Consider the following 13650-nt stretch of genomic DNA (forward strand, 5'->3'; position numbering starts at 1 on the left):
TGATTAATAATAATATATGTATAATCTACATTTTATAATATAACGTATTTATCGTACATTAGTGTGTTTTTTCCGTTCCTCTCGCGTTGTTCACATTCAGTCAGATACATACTGTAGTAGAATGTAATAAAAAAGTATAACTACCCGGCATTACTGTAATTATTGGCGACACATGGTCGTTGCCGTTGCCATTTAACGTTTACCGCGTGGAATAGTATTATATATAGCGTTTTCTTCCAGCAATATAATATTTCATTTAGAGTTCTATACCTATAACATCAATGTACCAGATTTTTATTATACGCGTGCTTGCTCTTAAAACTTTTAACAGCTCAACATTAAATGACTGTAACGAGTAATGAAATCAACTCGTTCGCCTCAATTCTGTTGCGATTTTATTGATATTATTTATTGTATAATACACATAATATACAATACTATACCACCATTGGTTCGCACACACACATTATAACATAAGTTATTAATATTTTTTCAAATATATTTTTACACAAAATTTTAAGCTGTCAAAACACAATGTTTTTTTTGAACATATTGTAATTTTTACTATTTTTTAATTTTTTTAATGATATCATAGATTTTAAATTCATTATTCCAAAGCAAAATTTTGTATTGTAATGACTTAAAATTATGTAAAAGAAATATTTTCAAAAACGTTAATGTTTTCTAAAACAATGATTATCTTAAGTTAAATGGACCACTCTGTGTACTCAAATTGTATAATTATGCTCATTTTTTTTCTTTTTTAATTTTTATGTATGATATACGTTAAAATAATTTTGCCATACAAAAATAAAACATGATTATAAACTTGGTGCCCGACCCTATGCATTATGTATTGCTTGAAATTATAGAAATAGGAAAAATGATTTATGGACAGGATACAGATACACTGTAGTCACTACATGGTAGTGGGTGTGATTGGATATATTTTCATTTCTCTTCGCTCCCTTTGGCGCAAATCCGAGTGGAATCGTTATTATATACATTCGAAAGCAATTATTATAAATCATCGTATTTAAAAAAGATTATGAGAATTTGGTTTTGCGAAATCTTAATAGACATTTTTTCTCATTATAATACGCATTTTAGATAATAATATCGCACGAAGGTACTTTTTTATTAAACGATTTATACATTTGTAGTAACAGTTTTTACTGTTTTTAGATGTTATTGTACAAATGAATTTGACAATATGACGTAATAAGTAAAATAAAAACAGCTTTAATTACTTTGTTATGTTTAAAACATTCTTATAGAAATTTCAAGTGGTCTTATTAATGTGTGTCACTCTTAATTAACGTGCTTTTGTAGTTCGTAATTGATGGCATCCTAAATTCAATAGTAATGGGTTCATTAAATAAATTCAAGAACTTCTACTAAGATATTTTAACGTTGTCTTTTTATATTTCATAATGTCTAAATTTGAATGTTTTATTAAAAAAACAAAATATTAATTGTACATTTTAAATGTAAATATATTAAGAATCTAACCTACCAACTACGTTGTATAAAAAATTAACAATACAAACATACATTTTCATTTTTTTTTTTTTTTTTTTTGATGAAATAATTATATTTTAATAACAAGTAAAATTAAAGCCATCATACCCTATAGAGGGCACGCTCGTGATTTTTAACTATAATTGCAGCTCTGTTACACCGTCTTATAACGTTTTTTCCTGCATTATAAAAAATATAATTTTAAAAAATTTCACTTATATGTGATATAAAGTAATATATACAATGGCGATGGGTGTGATTTTGAAATTGATATTTTTGAAATAGTAATTTTCAGCACATAAATAATTATTATAAGTATATTTCCAACAATAATGGTAATAATACGATGTATTAAAAAACCTGCAGTTATTATAAAATATGTCTTCAATATAATATGATTCGTGGTTTTGTAAAACACAAATAGGCATTCAATCTGTTTAATTAGGTAGATAGGTAACAATCTATATAGAAGCGCAGCAGAAAACTGTTGAAATTTTTTTACCGCCCCAATGTAATTGCGTTTTCCTGAAAAAACGTAATGTTATAAATAATAATGAACACTATAATTAAGAAAAAAATACCAGTGCTTTTCTTTCACTCAAACAATCCTGCGTAAAATGGCTTTCGAAATGAAAGATCCTACGAATTCATCTTGAACCGCCGAAGGGCGCGTCACGATGTTATACCAAATTTATTGGACGTTTACACGTACTTGATATATTTTAAACGGATGAATGACGAGTGATGTTATGTCATCATACTCGTCATGTTCATAAACATTTTCGATATATAGTACATCTGAACACAATAAACAAAGCAATACTCGTACGCGACGTACGCACACGTTGATTTTTGTGCATATACAACATGACGTGCGAGTAAAATTAATTTAAATTATTTCAAAACAATGTATATAATAATAGTAGGCGTCATAATATATGTCGAATGCAACTACCGTCGTGTGGGGGTTTGATATTGAATTCAATTATACCGCGTTTCAGAGGGCGCGTAATCGGTTTGAAGTGTGTGCGGTATTCGAATGGACGATTATCTGGTGGTGTGTAAATATTGAATGTGGTTAAGGACGAGACGCCATCTTTCTATATAGTCGCGGTGTTACGGAGATGTGTATTATCATTCAATACGAGAAACATATAATGTCGGAAATACACGCGCCATAAAGATATTGTGCTCAAAGTGGAAGGATTTTTATGTTCATATATAGTACAAAGTAAAATAAGTGATAAAGGAAAAATTGTGAATAGAGTTTTAATGAAAAACTCCCGCATATAACCGTAAAATATAGTAAAAATTCAAAAACCCGCGGAAACGTCCAAAAAATACAACAGAATAAATTGATACGGTTATTACTTATTTTCTAGTACACTTAACGTTTTAACTTCGAAAAACCTATGGGTTTTGTTATAGAAATACTAAAAAACGTATTTCAAGTAAAACAGTAGCATAGAATATTATTATATATAGTAAGTAATTTTCTTTTATGGTTGAATACATATCTGAGTATAGATTATTTATTACGTTGTTTTTTTTTTTAGATAATTGAATTTTGGTTTCCCGCTCATATCAGAAAAGAAATCTAAACGTTTGGTTATTGAACTAAGATGCAATATGTATATTTTTTCCATATTTTCTATAAAAGAGAAATAATAAATAGAATATAAACATTTAATTCCAATATTTTTGTAACATAAAAATATATTACTGTAAAGCTATGATTACGTATTAAAATATTATTTTTTTTTGTGGTAAAATATATTATGAACATATTTTAAATGTATACGTGTAGATAATAATATTTGACTATGTGCACATAATAATATATATAATGTTTGTGATAAAATTATTAATTAATTTGTTATTGTTTAACCAATATATTATAATAAATACCCATTATAGCAATTTGTACTAATTGATACCAAAGATAGTTTCAACTATTAACGCTTCAAAAATTAAAAATAATTAAAGTATATAAAATGAAAAAAGTTGATTGTACATACGATGTTATATAAAAAGAACTTATTTATTCAATCAATTTACTATTTATTTTATGGATAATATGATTATTTTTTATATGCTATTGAGTTATATTTAAATATAGCAGGCGGTTAATTAAAAAATAATTTGTTTGTGTTTTTTAGCGTTTTATAATAATTGTGTTAATTTATTTTATGAATACATCGATAACGATTAATATGTAAGATGTAGGCATGTGGTTGTTTGTATTTTATTAAGACTACCTGTCGCAATTTGGATATCACTGAGTCAATGATAAAAATAAATTGAATAGCTATAAGATAAATGTATATTATAAGTGTAATTTGATATATTTTGTAACAGATATTTAATCATAGCAAATACTATATAGTACAGCATTAAAGCTATCTAATTTGTTATTATAATGTAATATAAAATGTACCATTAAGAGTTTGAATTAGGTTTGGTCAAATAAATTGTAGAAAAATACTATGTAATTCATCAGTAAAAAAATAAATAAACATAACTACATTAAATATGTAGTTAAACATTAAATTGTTTTTAAATGTCAAATTAAAAAATGTATACTTATTTGTATTTATTTAATTTAAATATACAAGCTATTATTCATCTAAAAAAATATTTTTATAAGTATAATGTTCATAAATTTATAAAACATCTTATTAATTTAATTTAAGTAACTATTGATATTATATCAGTAATGAAAAATTGGAGAAAGAACTTTAAATAACATAAACATTTAAAATAATTTACGTAGAATTAACTAATATTATAGGTAGTTATATTAAATAACAAAAATATCATTATAAAATAGTTGTACTTATTTTCAATAATTATAATTAATTGTTGACTAGAAAATCATTTAATTTTTTTCAAAAAATTATTTATATTGTTGATATATGACTTAACAGTTTTTTTTTTAATATTATATAATATGTGTCATGTTTCATCTAACAAAAAAACAAAAAAAACATTATAAAAAAAATTCTAATTTTTGCTATACTTTCATTATAGAGTGTATACATTATATTTTTAGAAGGTTAGATTAACGTTGTTAGGTGAGCAAATTCCAATACATCCGACAAATATTTTTGTGAGTAACTCGTTTTCGATGTATAGGGATGTAATAGTTGGACCGAATTGAGCGTACATCGGGCGTCCATCTATATATTTGTTAGTCGTTTCCCTCCATGAGTTAATTAATAAACAGTATAAAACGGTACAGTAATCACGGCAACCAATTGAAATGCAATTTAAAAACATATCACGTACTTGAGAAGCCCAGAAACACGAACACACGGGCCACGGCCACAACAGTGCTGATGTACCTATTTTGCATAACTATATCGCCGTGTTACCAAAATGTTACTACATTTCCCCAGTTGAACAAAATATATCATACTCACGAGGAACCGGGAAAATATAGTATTGAATTGCAATAATAATAACACTGTGACGAAAAAAAAAACGAAAAGTTGAGTCCAAAGCGTACTTTGATTATTTTTTTGTTTTTAATGTATCTGATAATATTATATAAGATAAAATAAACGTACCTGAGTCTTGGGATGTCAGTTACTATGCGGTCGTTGTAAAGTAGCCAGGTAATATTAGGCTGTGGGTTTCCTTGTCCTTGGCAATTTATCAATGTGCCAGTAGTGTTGGAGAAATATATTAAACTCGGGGGTTCTACTATAAAATTAGGAGGTTCCATCGGACTGATTTGCCATATTCCCAACACCAAATCTGAAACGATTAAAATATTTTTAGATTTAATATAGTTTTAAATATAGTGGAATTGTATAGGATTTTTTTAACCAAAAATGAATGTTTATCAGGTAAGATTATATGGATTAATTAATTTAATTTATTAGCATATAGAAATATTAAAATAAATTGGATTTTTAAATTATTTCAGAGAATTTATCTTTATTACCCATGAACGTACATTTATTTTGTAAATTAACAATATAGAATATTACATTTTAAGTCGTAGTCGTCGAAAAAAAGAAAAATTGGATATAATGGTTTATGTTTATAATGTACTATGTTTTGTTTATTGAATATAAGTAGTATGATGTCTAAAAGTTCTACGTTTTAATAATACTACATTTATTTTTAAAACAAAAATAAAAAGTTTTTCTTACATAATATAATATTTTAATAAAGTTTTTGGTTTCTATTTATTTTTGATAATTGATACTATTTCTATATTACAAAATCAAGTACACAAAAAACAAAATATCATTAAATATATATTTTGTGATTTTGTGAACCGAAAAAATATATTATAACTTATATTTGTAGCAAATATCGATAATATAATTTATTAAAAAAATCAATAAAATACAATGTAAACAATAATAGTATACATTAATATATCTTAGTTAAATAAAAGTATAAGGTAGAAATTAAACAAAATAAATATTATATAATATTACGATAATTTTGTATTCAAATGTATTAATGCCATTCGTACTTTGTTATTAATATAAATTTACAAAATTTAAAGTTTGATTTAAACAATTTTATTTAATATAATACTTCTAATCTATTTATATTAAATCATAATACACTATCAGTTTATATCTATAAAATTCATATATTTTTTTTTTCAAAATATATTTAATAACGATTAATTACTTAATTAATAATGTATTAATTATATATTTTTGATTAATTTGTTAATTTAAATGTGTAGTAGTATATTATATAGAATTTAATTAAATTTAATAATATTATTTTTTTTTATTTTAAAACCGAAAATATATAATAGGTATTTATAGCTTTATAGGTAATAAAAAACTTAAATATTTACAAATAAGTGGACTTTAATAAATATCAACATATTTTGAATGATTAAAAAAAAATAAGAAGACTACAGTTAGAGTGTAATAGTATGAGTATATGATATGAAAATTAAAGTATGTAAATATATTCAAACAAATGTTTGTAATAATTAAAATTAAAATTGAAAACTATACTTTATTTACGGTTTCTTGCTAAAACTTTAAAATGCATTTGACCAGATGCTGCGACTGCTGAGAGATTTTACATTTATATTTAAATTTTAGTCATCTTATTTAAATTTGAATAACTGGACACATGGTTTACCTAAGTATATAATAAAATCAAAATAATTTTTCTTTTGGATGTATAATATAAATAATAAATACATTGCAATTAAAAATAATATAAACATTATTTTAAAAATTAAACATTTTTACTGGATTATAAATAATTACACGTGGGTAACTCATTTTTCTAAGTTAATTTATAAATGAAAAAATATATTACAATATTAACATAGTATTCATAATTTGTACGCATTTAATTAAATATCTGTATGTGTAATGTGTATACCTATACCCTATTGTATAATATTTAATATTATCTTCTTTTTTTTATAAAACAAAATGTATGTATTTTTTTTTTTTTTGTAATAATATAGTTTGGTTTTTTGTGACCACACTTTTATGTTAAAATAAGCTTAAAAAGTTTTATAACATACCTCACCTCCGTAAATTGAAGTTTGAACACAGATAGTACACATTATTTTTTTGAACTTTTGAAAAAGAATAAATTTGAAAAACTACAAAATAATAGAGAATCATGTTTAAAATCAGCGGGCATGGTTTGCAAACTAAATCTTGACAATTTTTGGATAAAATACTGGTCTTAACTCAGAATAATTGTTAAACGCAATGATTTATTTTTATCATCTTTTGAAGTAATCTTTCATTTATTACTAAGAACGGTTTTTCTGTGAAAATTTCGTATACGTTTATTAATACACGTAAGAATATACGAGTTGACAAAACTAGCTTTGATAATATATTGTATGATAATTATAAAAAAATATAATATAATGTTTGAATATTTAAAAATATGTTAGATTAATAACTTATAACAATAATATGATATTATTATTAATATTAATATGAAAGTTCTTATTATTACGTACAAAATTGTATCTCCCGATTATTACCACAGAACACTAAAACAATTTGTGGCTATTAGATAAGAATATTAATGCTCCCTCCAGCATTGAATTTGATATAATTTAATTTACCTACCTATACATATTATATTGCATACCGACAATATAATATATTGATGTGTGCAACGCCAATCTCCCATCCAATTATTATTAATCGCTATTTTAAGCACATAATATTCACTCAATAATTATTACTTGATAAATATTTAACAATGATATAAATATATTATAAAATTATTTATTTTTTATAATTTTTAATACATATATTAATGCTTTTTTTATATTGACTATGGATTTTCTAATGTTCTACTATGAACGAATAAATGGTAAATACCTAGCCGTTGTACATAAAACCGAAAATGACGTAAATAAAAATACCGAACAAAATTAAAATTGCACACATTTTCATAATTACAGTTTGGATCATTTCAAGTTTATCAACATATTTTTAGATCAAATAGTATAATGGGTTGTGTCTTTGTGTGCCTTTGAGTACAGTGAGAATCGAACAAAAAGATGCCACTTTTGTTGTCATTTTAATTATTAAAATATATGTACGCCAAAGGGGGAAAAACAAAAGACCTTTCGAAGAATCCACGCCAAATACGCGTTCCAAGAGTATATATACGCGTGAGGTAGTATTTTAAAAACAAATTTTCTCCTTTTTTTTTCTATAATAAATAAAAAGACTAGACCAAACTACCAGACAGCTCAGGATTATTTTGTCTTTTCTCATTATGAGTAAAAAGAAAATACAACAACGACGAAACGGCTAAACAACAGGGTCGCCGAACAAGGCGGGAATGACAAGATTATTATTCTTCTCATTTTTCGAACCCTATTAACAACGAGGGATAGCTAACAATGTTGGCAAAGGAAATTTCGATTGCGCAGTGATTCCCCCCCCATGCAGCATGCACTGTACCTATCCTCTTCATTTCCGCCATCCACTCGTCCGCTATCAATCACCACTATACACTACTATAGCTCTTCGACGTGAATACTGATGAGATTTCACACAAATGAACAGGCACGCACAATGCGCAAAATGATAAGACAAAATTAACATGATCCGGTGTGCGCGTGTATAGTGTGTCTCAAAGTCCATTCTTGTTATTTGTGTTACGCTAAGCAGGTTACATGTAGATTACAATAAGTACCTACTTATTATTATTTGTAGATACTTATTTATTTGGTTGACTTCGCCACTGATGGACCTTTGTTTTATGTTCCGATGCAACAAATAGAATTCTATGATATTTTATATATCACATAATATTGTGATTATAGTGTTAGTAATTATTATCCTAATATATTATTAAATACTCAAATTATATCATATTTTCTTAATATTAAAAAGCTAGTTTGTCAACGATATTCTTATGTGCATACACAAAATATGTATTGTATGTTTTTTCAGAAATCCCATTTTTTAATAATATATGTTAGATTATTTCAAAAGATAATAAAAATATAACATTGGCCATTGCATTTAACAATCATTTTAAGTAACTCTAAGCCTTTTATACTAAAATTGTCAAAATATGCCTGCTGCTTGTTTTATCCATTATTTTGTAGTTTTTATATTCTTTTTCGGAAGTTCTAAAAAATGATGTGTACTATCTTACTATCTATATATTCAAACTTCAATTTACGGAGGTGTGTCATAAAACTTTTGAGCTTATTTCAACATAAAAGTGTGTGGTCACGAAAAAACGAACTATATATACCTATTATTACAAAAAAAAAAAATAGTAAGTACTTTTCTAGGATTAGGTCTTAAAATGTATATATATACTATGATAATATACACTTAATAGGGTGATTCAACCTGTAACTATGAGATAAATATACAGGGAGTGAAAAAAAATATTCATAATATGTATTTAAACAACTGAAAACATCCATGAACAGTATTTAAAAATAAAAAAACTGTAACAACCGGGAATATGATTATTTGTAAAAAGTTTAATATACATGATAAATTCATTTCACGGATAATTAATGTACATCAGTTCCATGATAAAATATGTCACACAAATTAAAAAAGGTCACTATATTATTATAAACCGTGTTTTTTTTTCTATGATATAGTGCTTTTTACAAAACTCAATAACTATTATAATTTCCTTTCGAAGCAAGCTTTGAATAATTTCTATTTGTTTTCATTGTTGAATACTAAATACTGTTTAAGATTAAAAATAATAGCATTCTGTTTATATCTTATATTATAAAATTCAATAAGTTCAGCCATAAATTAATAAGTTAATAAATATTCAATTAAAATATACACAGCATCTGTTTTCATAATAATTAAGATACAAAATGAGTGTTGAGTTTAATTTTTATGCAAGAAACATAATAATGACCATTAATGAACAATGTAAAAACTAAATCGAATTATTTAAATAGATTAAATTCGTTTAGGATTCCTTTCAATGGAAATACGTAAAAACTAAAATTAGATTGAGAAATACTCTCCTAATTATTTATACCATTGATGCATTAAATGTTTAAATTTTAAAAACCCGCGACTACTGTATAACATAGCACACCATACATTTTCCTCAGAATAGGGTAATACGATGGACTATGATAGAACAAATAAAATATTAAACTATACGTTATTATGATTAATAAAACATTTTAATTTAATGAATTTAATGAATTATTTAAATGTTATAATTGGTAAAAAAACAGATCGCTGGTATTTCAGAAAAATATTTATAACATATAGCTACATATCATATATTAACTATTTGATTAAATAATTGTCGATAAAATATAATATTCAACTATACACAGAGAAAAAAAAATTGATAAAAATATAATCTTCGAATGTAAACCGTAGTAAGTATTATCTATACTCTCTTTTTGAAACTATAATGAAGTGTTAGTCGGGCGGGACGTCATCAGGGATTTGAACACGGGCCACGATGACGACTGAACGGCGACAGAATAGAATAGGGATCATTTTGTTCGGTCACTGATCCCTCTCAAATCGTGATTTGATTTCAAAACCACGTTGAAATTGTTATTGTGTCTATAGTACGTTGGTAGTACCTGCTACGCCCTACTGAAATTTTCCCTCTTTCTTATTTTATGCATGTGTGAGTGTCTTTCTTGAGAGTCTTTGCAGTGGATCGTAAAGACAATATAATTACATAACATAAAATACGTAACGGAATTTCAAAAAAAAAAAAATAAGCGAATAAACGATACGCTAACTCTCGATTATAGCGCGTTCAATGACTACGAGCTTTCCACGGTGGTACGGCAACACGTAACAGATAAATTCAAAAGAAAACGGCGTTTTTGCGCTAGGTACTGTCTTAAATAAAATTAATAATTTTTCACTACCACTGTCAGCAATCTCCTTTTGTACACAACACTGGTGATGAAAGATAGTTTGTTTTCATTATAACTGATACTTGTTTGGCTCTTACAACGCCTTTTTGTTATTATTATTTTCCATCTCGTCTTTTAACTACCTACTATATACAAAATATAATACGATATTGTTTGAACAGCCAACGTGCATCCACAATGACGTATACCTAATAAGTGCTTAACATAATTTATGAATGATTCATTAGTATTATTTTTCACTTGTCCAGAGTATTTGAAGAATAAAATAAATTTGTCATATTAAAATATATAGGGTAATTCAATGAGCATAATTTGTTCATTTATAATAATGAAATTATTCAAATTTTGGTTTAAGACATTTTTAAATATACTTAAGATCATATTTTCAAATTATTGAGATTTCTTGTACTACTTAAGCTACTTAAGGAGTTACCAATACAAATTCTAATTTTTACTGTAAATTACATAGTAAGTAATTTTTTTTTTAATGTTGATTATTGATCTACTTAATTAAAAATTCAAACAACTAGTTTTTCAATTAATATAATATTTATACTTAGGATAGTAATCCTTAAAAATTTATTCACAAAAATATAAAATAGATGTAATATTAGACCTATAATTTATTATACATGATCATTTTTTATAAATTGTCTATACACATTGATAGATTACTATAAATTTTAAATCGCCATATTTTCCAAACCTATTATTATGGATTTATAGTCTTTAATATATAAAATTAAATGACACGAAAACTACTTGTTCATATATCAACATTTTCAGAAAAATGATCTGTTTACTTCTATGCTGTGAAAAGAAGATTCTGTAATTTAAAAGAGTTTGGATTTCAATAGGAAACTAAACTTACTAGTCCTTTTTGTAGTACAAAAATCATAATAAATTTAAAATATAGTTTTGACGTATATTTAAAAATTCTAAAAATTAGATTTTAAATACCCTACGGCCTACAATATGAGAGAAAAAATGGAATAATCATGCCTGTAAATTACCTTTACAATATGGATAGTGTTTTTTTAAAATTTTTTTAAAAATACATGTTTAAAGTTAGTATACTCGTATGTGCTACAAATACATTCAGTTTAACTTAAAAATTTAATTGAATAACAGATTTACATAATATATATATATATATATATATATATATATGAAATAAATAAAATATAATTTAAACATTGGTAAAATTAATTTAAATTTCTTTATATAATATTTTAATTTATAATACATAATGATATAAAACGAATAGTTAACATTGTGGAGCAACTAATTACTATTGGTATTTTGTATTACTTTTTGCTTCATTCTTGTAATATTCACATTACACTTAATTCTTAAATATTGGTTCGGCTTACAATAACCTCTTCTCGTTTAGGCCATTTTAATATTACGAGTATTATTTAGGTGAAATAACATGGATAATAACAAGATGTAATGACGCCATAAAAAAAAGAATATTCTTTTTTTACTTTTATGTTTTTATTATTATAATTATTTGACACGTACAAATACGAAACGAGTGCCGGTTTTAAATCACAAAATGCATTTCGGAAGTTCAAAACGTGCGTTGTCTGTTCTGTATTTTTTACGCTATAGGTTTTTCACACTCTCAGAAATAGTTTTATTCTCCGTCACAGTTATCTGTCATACATACATATTCGTATAATATACGGTATATATAGGGTGATTTATTAACTATTACGCTCTCACTCATTTTCATATTTTATGATGTATTTATTAAAATCCTAATTTTTGGAATTTTTAAATAAAATTAATGACCATATTTTAAAACGTCTAGACCTTTTATATAATTAAATGATTGATCTGCGGAAATTAATTTTTTTCAAACAAGCTCCACATTTTTTACTACAAATCTGTTGATAAAATTCATTTTTATGTTTATATTTAAATTGTTTGTTATCTGGTAAAATATAATTGTCTACTTTACTTTTCCTCATTAATTTTAAAGTACCTATTTAATACCCATTACCATATTCTTTTTAAATTATGACTATTGATAATATTATGGACTCTTTATTGCCGTTTAACTATTTTATTTAATGAATATATTGTTTAAGGTTTATTAATTTTAAGTAAAACATAAATAATATATTTTTAAAGATCCATATCTATTTATATTGTTAAAATAAACTAGATACTATAAAATAACCAAATCAAAGACGTTCCCAAGTTATTAAATTTGTCCGTGATAAGAGGTTTGTAATAAATACGGTTTAGATAGCCTGAGATAGTACAATAGACGTAAAATAGAAAATAAACTACTTATACTAGGACATTTATTTAAATTTTGAAACATTAATAATAAATTGATAGTAATAGTAATAATTTCCACGTCACCAGAATTTAAATTAATGCAAAGTAGATATTATATATATATATATATTGGTGATCATGATTGGTGTACACTCTGTATAAACATATATAATACATAAGTTTGACTCAAAAGAAGATCCCCTACAGTTTTTACCTCAGGAACTGCAATGACTATCAGGCTCACGATTATTTTATTTTTTTAAAACCCACTGAAGCATAAATACATAATATACATATATACAGAGTGATCCATTTAACGTAAGACACTTATTATTTCAAAAAGTTGTAACTTTTTTGGAATTTTAATTTTGGAAATATTTTATTTTTGTAAAAACTATAAGTTATTAATATTCTTCAAATTTTAATATTTTTTCGTCTAACTTAATCGAATTTAC

General features: G+C 24.9%; 1 protein-coding gene across 1 annotated transcript in view; it reads right to left on the reverse strand.

Moving 5' to 3' along the window:
* Positions 1–13650, reverse strand: part of LOC132929844 (cell adhesion molecule Dscam2-like) — a 67955-nt gene that overhangs the window by 18074 nt on the left and 36231 nt on the right. The window contains exon 3 of the mRNA XM_060995447.1: positions 5091–5280. Within this exon, the coding sequence (XP_060851430.1) occupies positions 5091–5280 (190 nt within the window). The remainder of the gene's footprint in view (positions 1–5090; positions 5281–13650) is intronic.

The sequence above is a fragment of the Rhopalosiphum padi genome, chromosome 4 (genome assembly GCF_020882245.1).
Source record: "Rhopalosiphum padi isolate XX-2018 chromosome 4, ASM2088224v1, whole genome shotgun sequence".
NCBI classification, from domain to species: domain Eukaryota; kingdom Metazoa; phylum Arthropoda; class Insecta; order Hemiptera; family Aphididae; genus Rhopalosiphum; species Rhopalosiphum padi.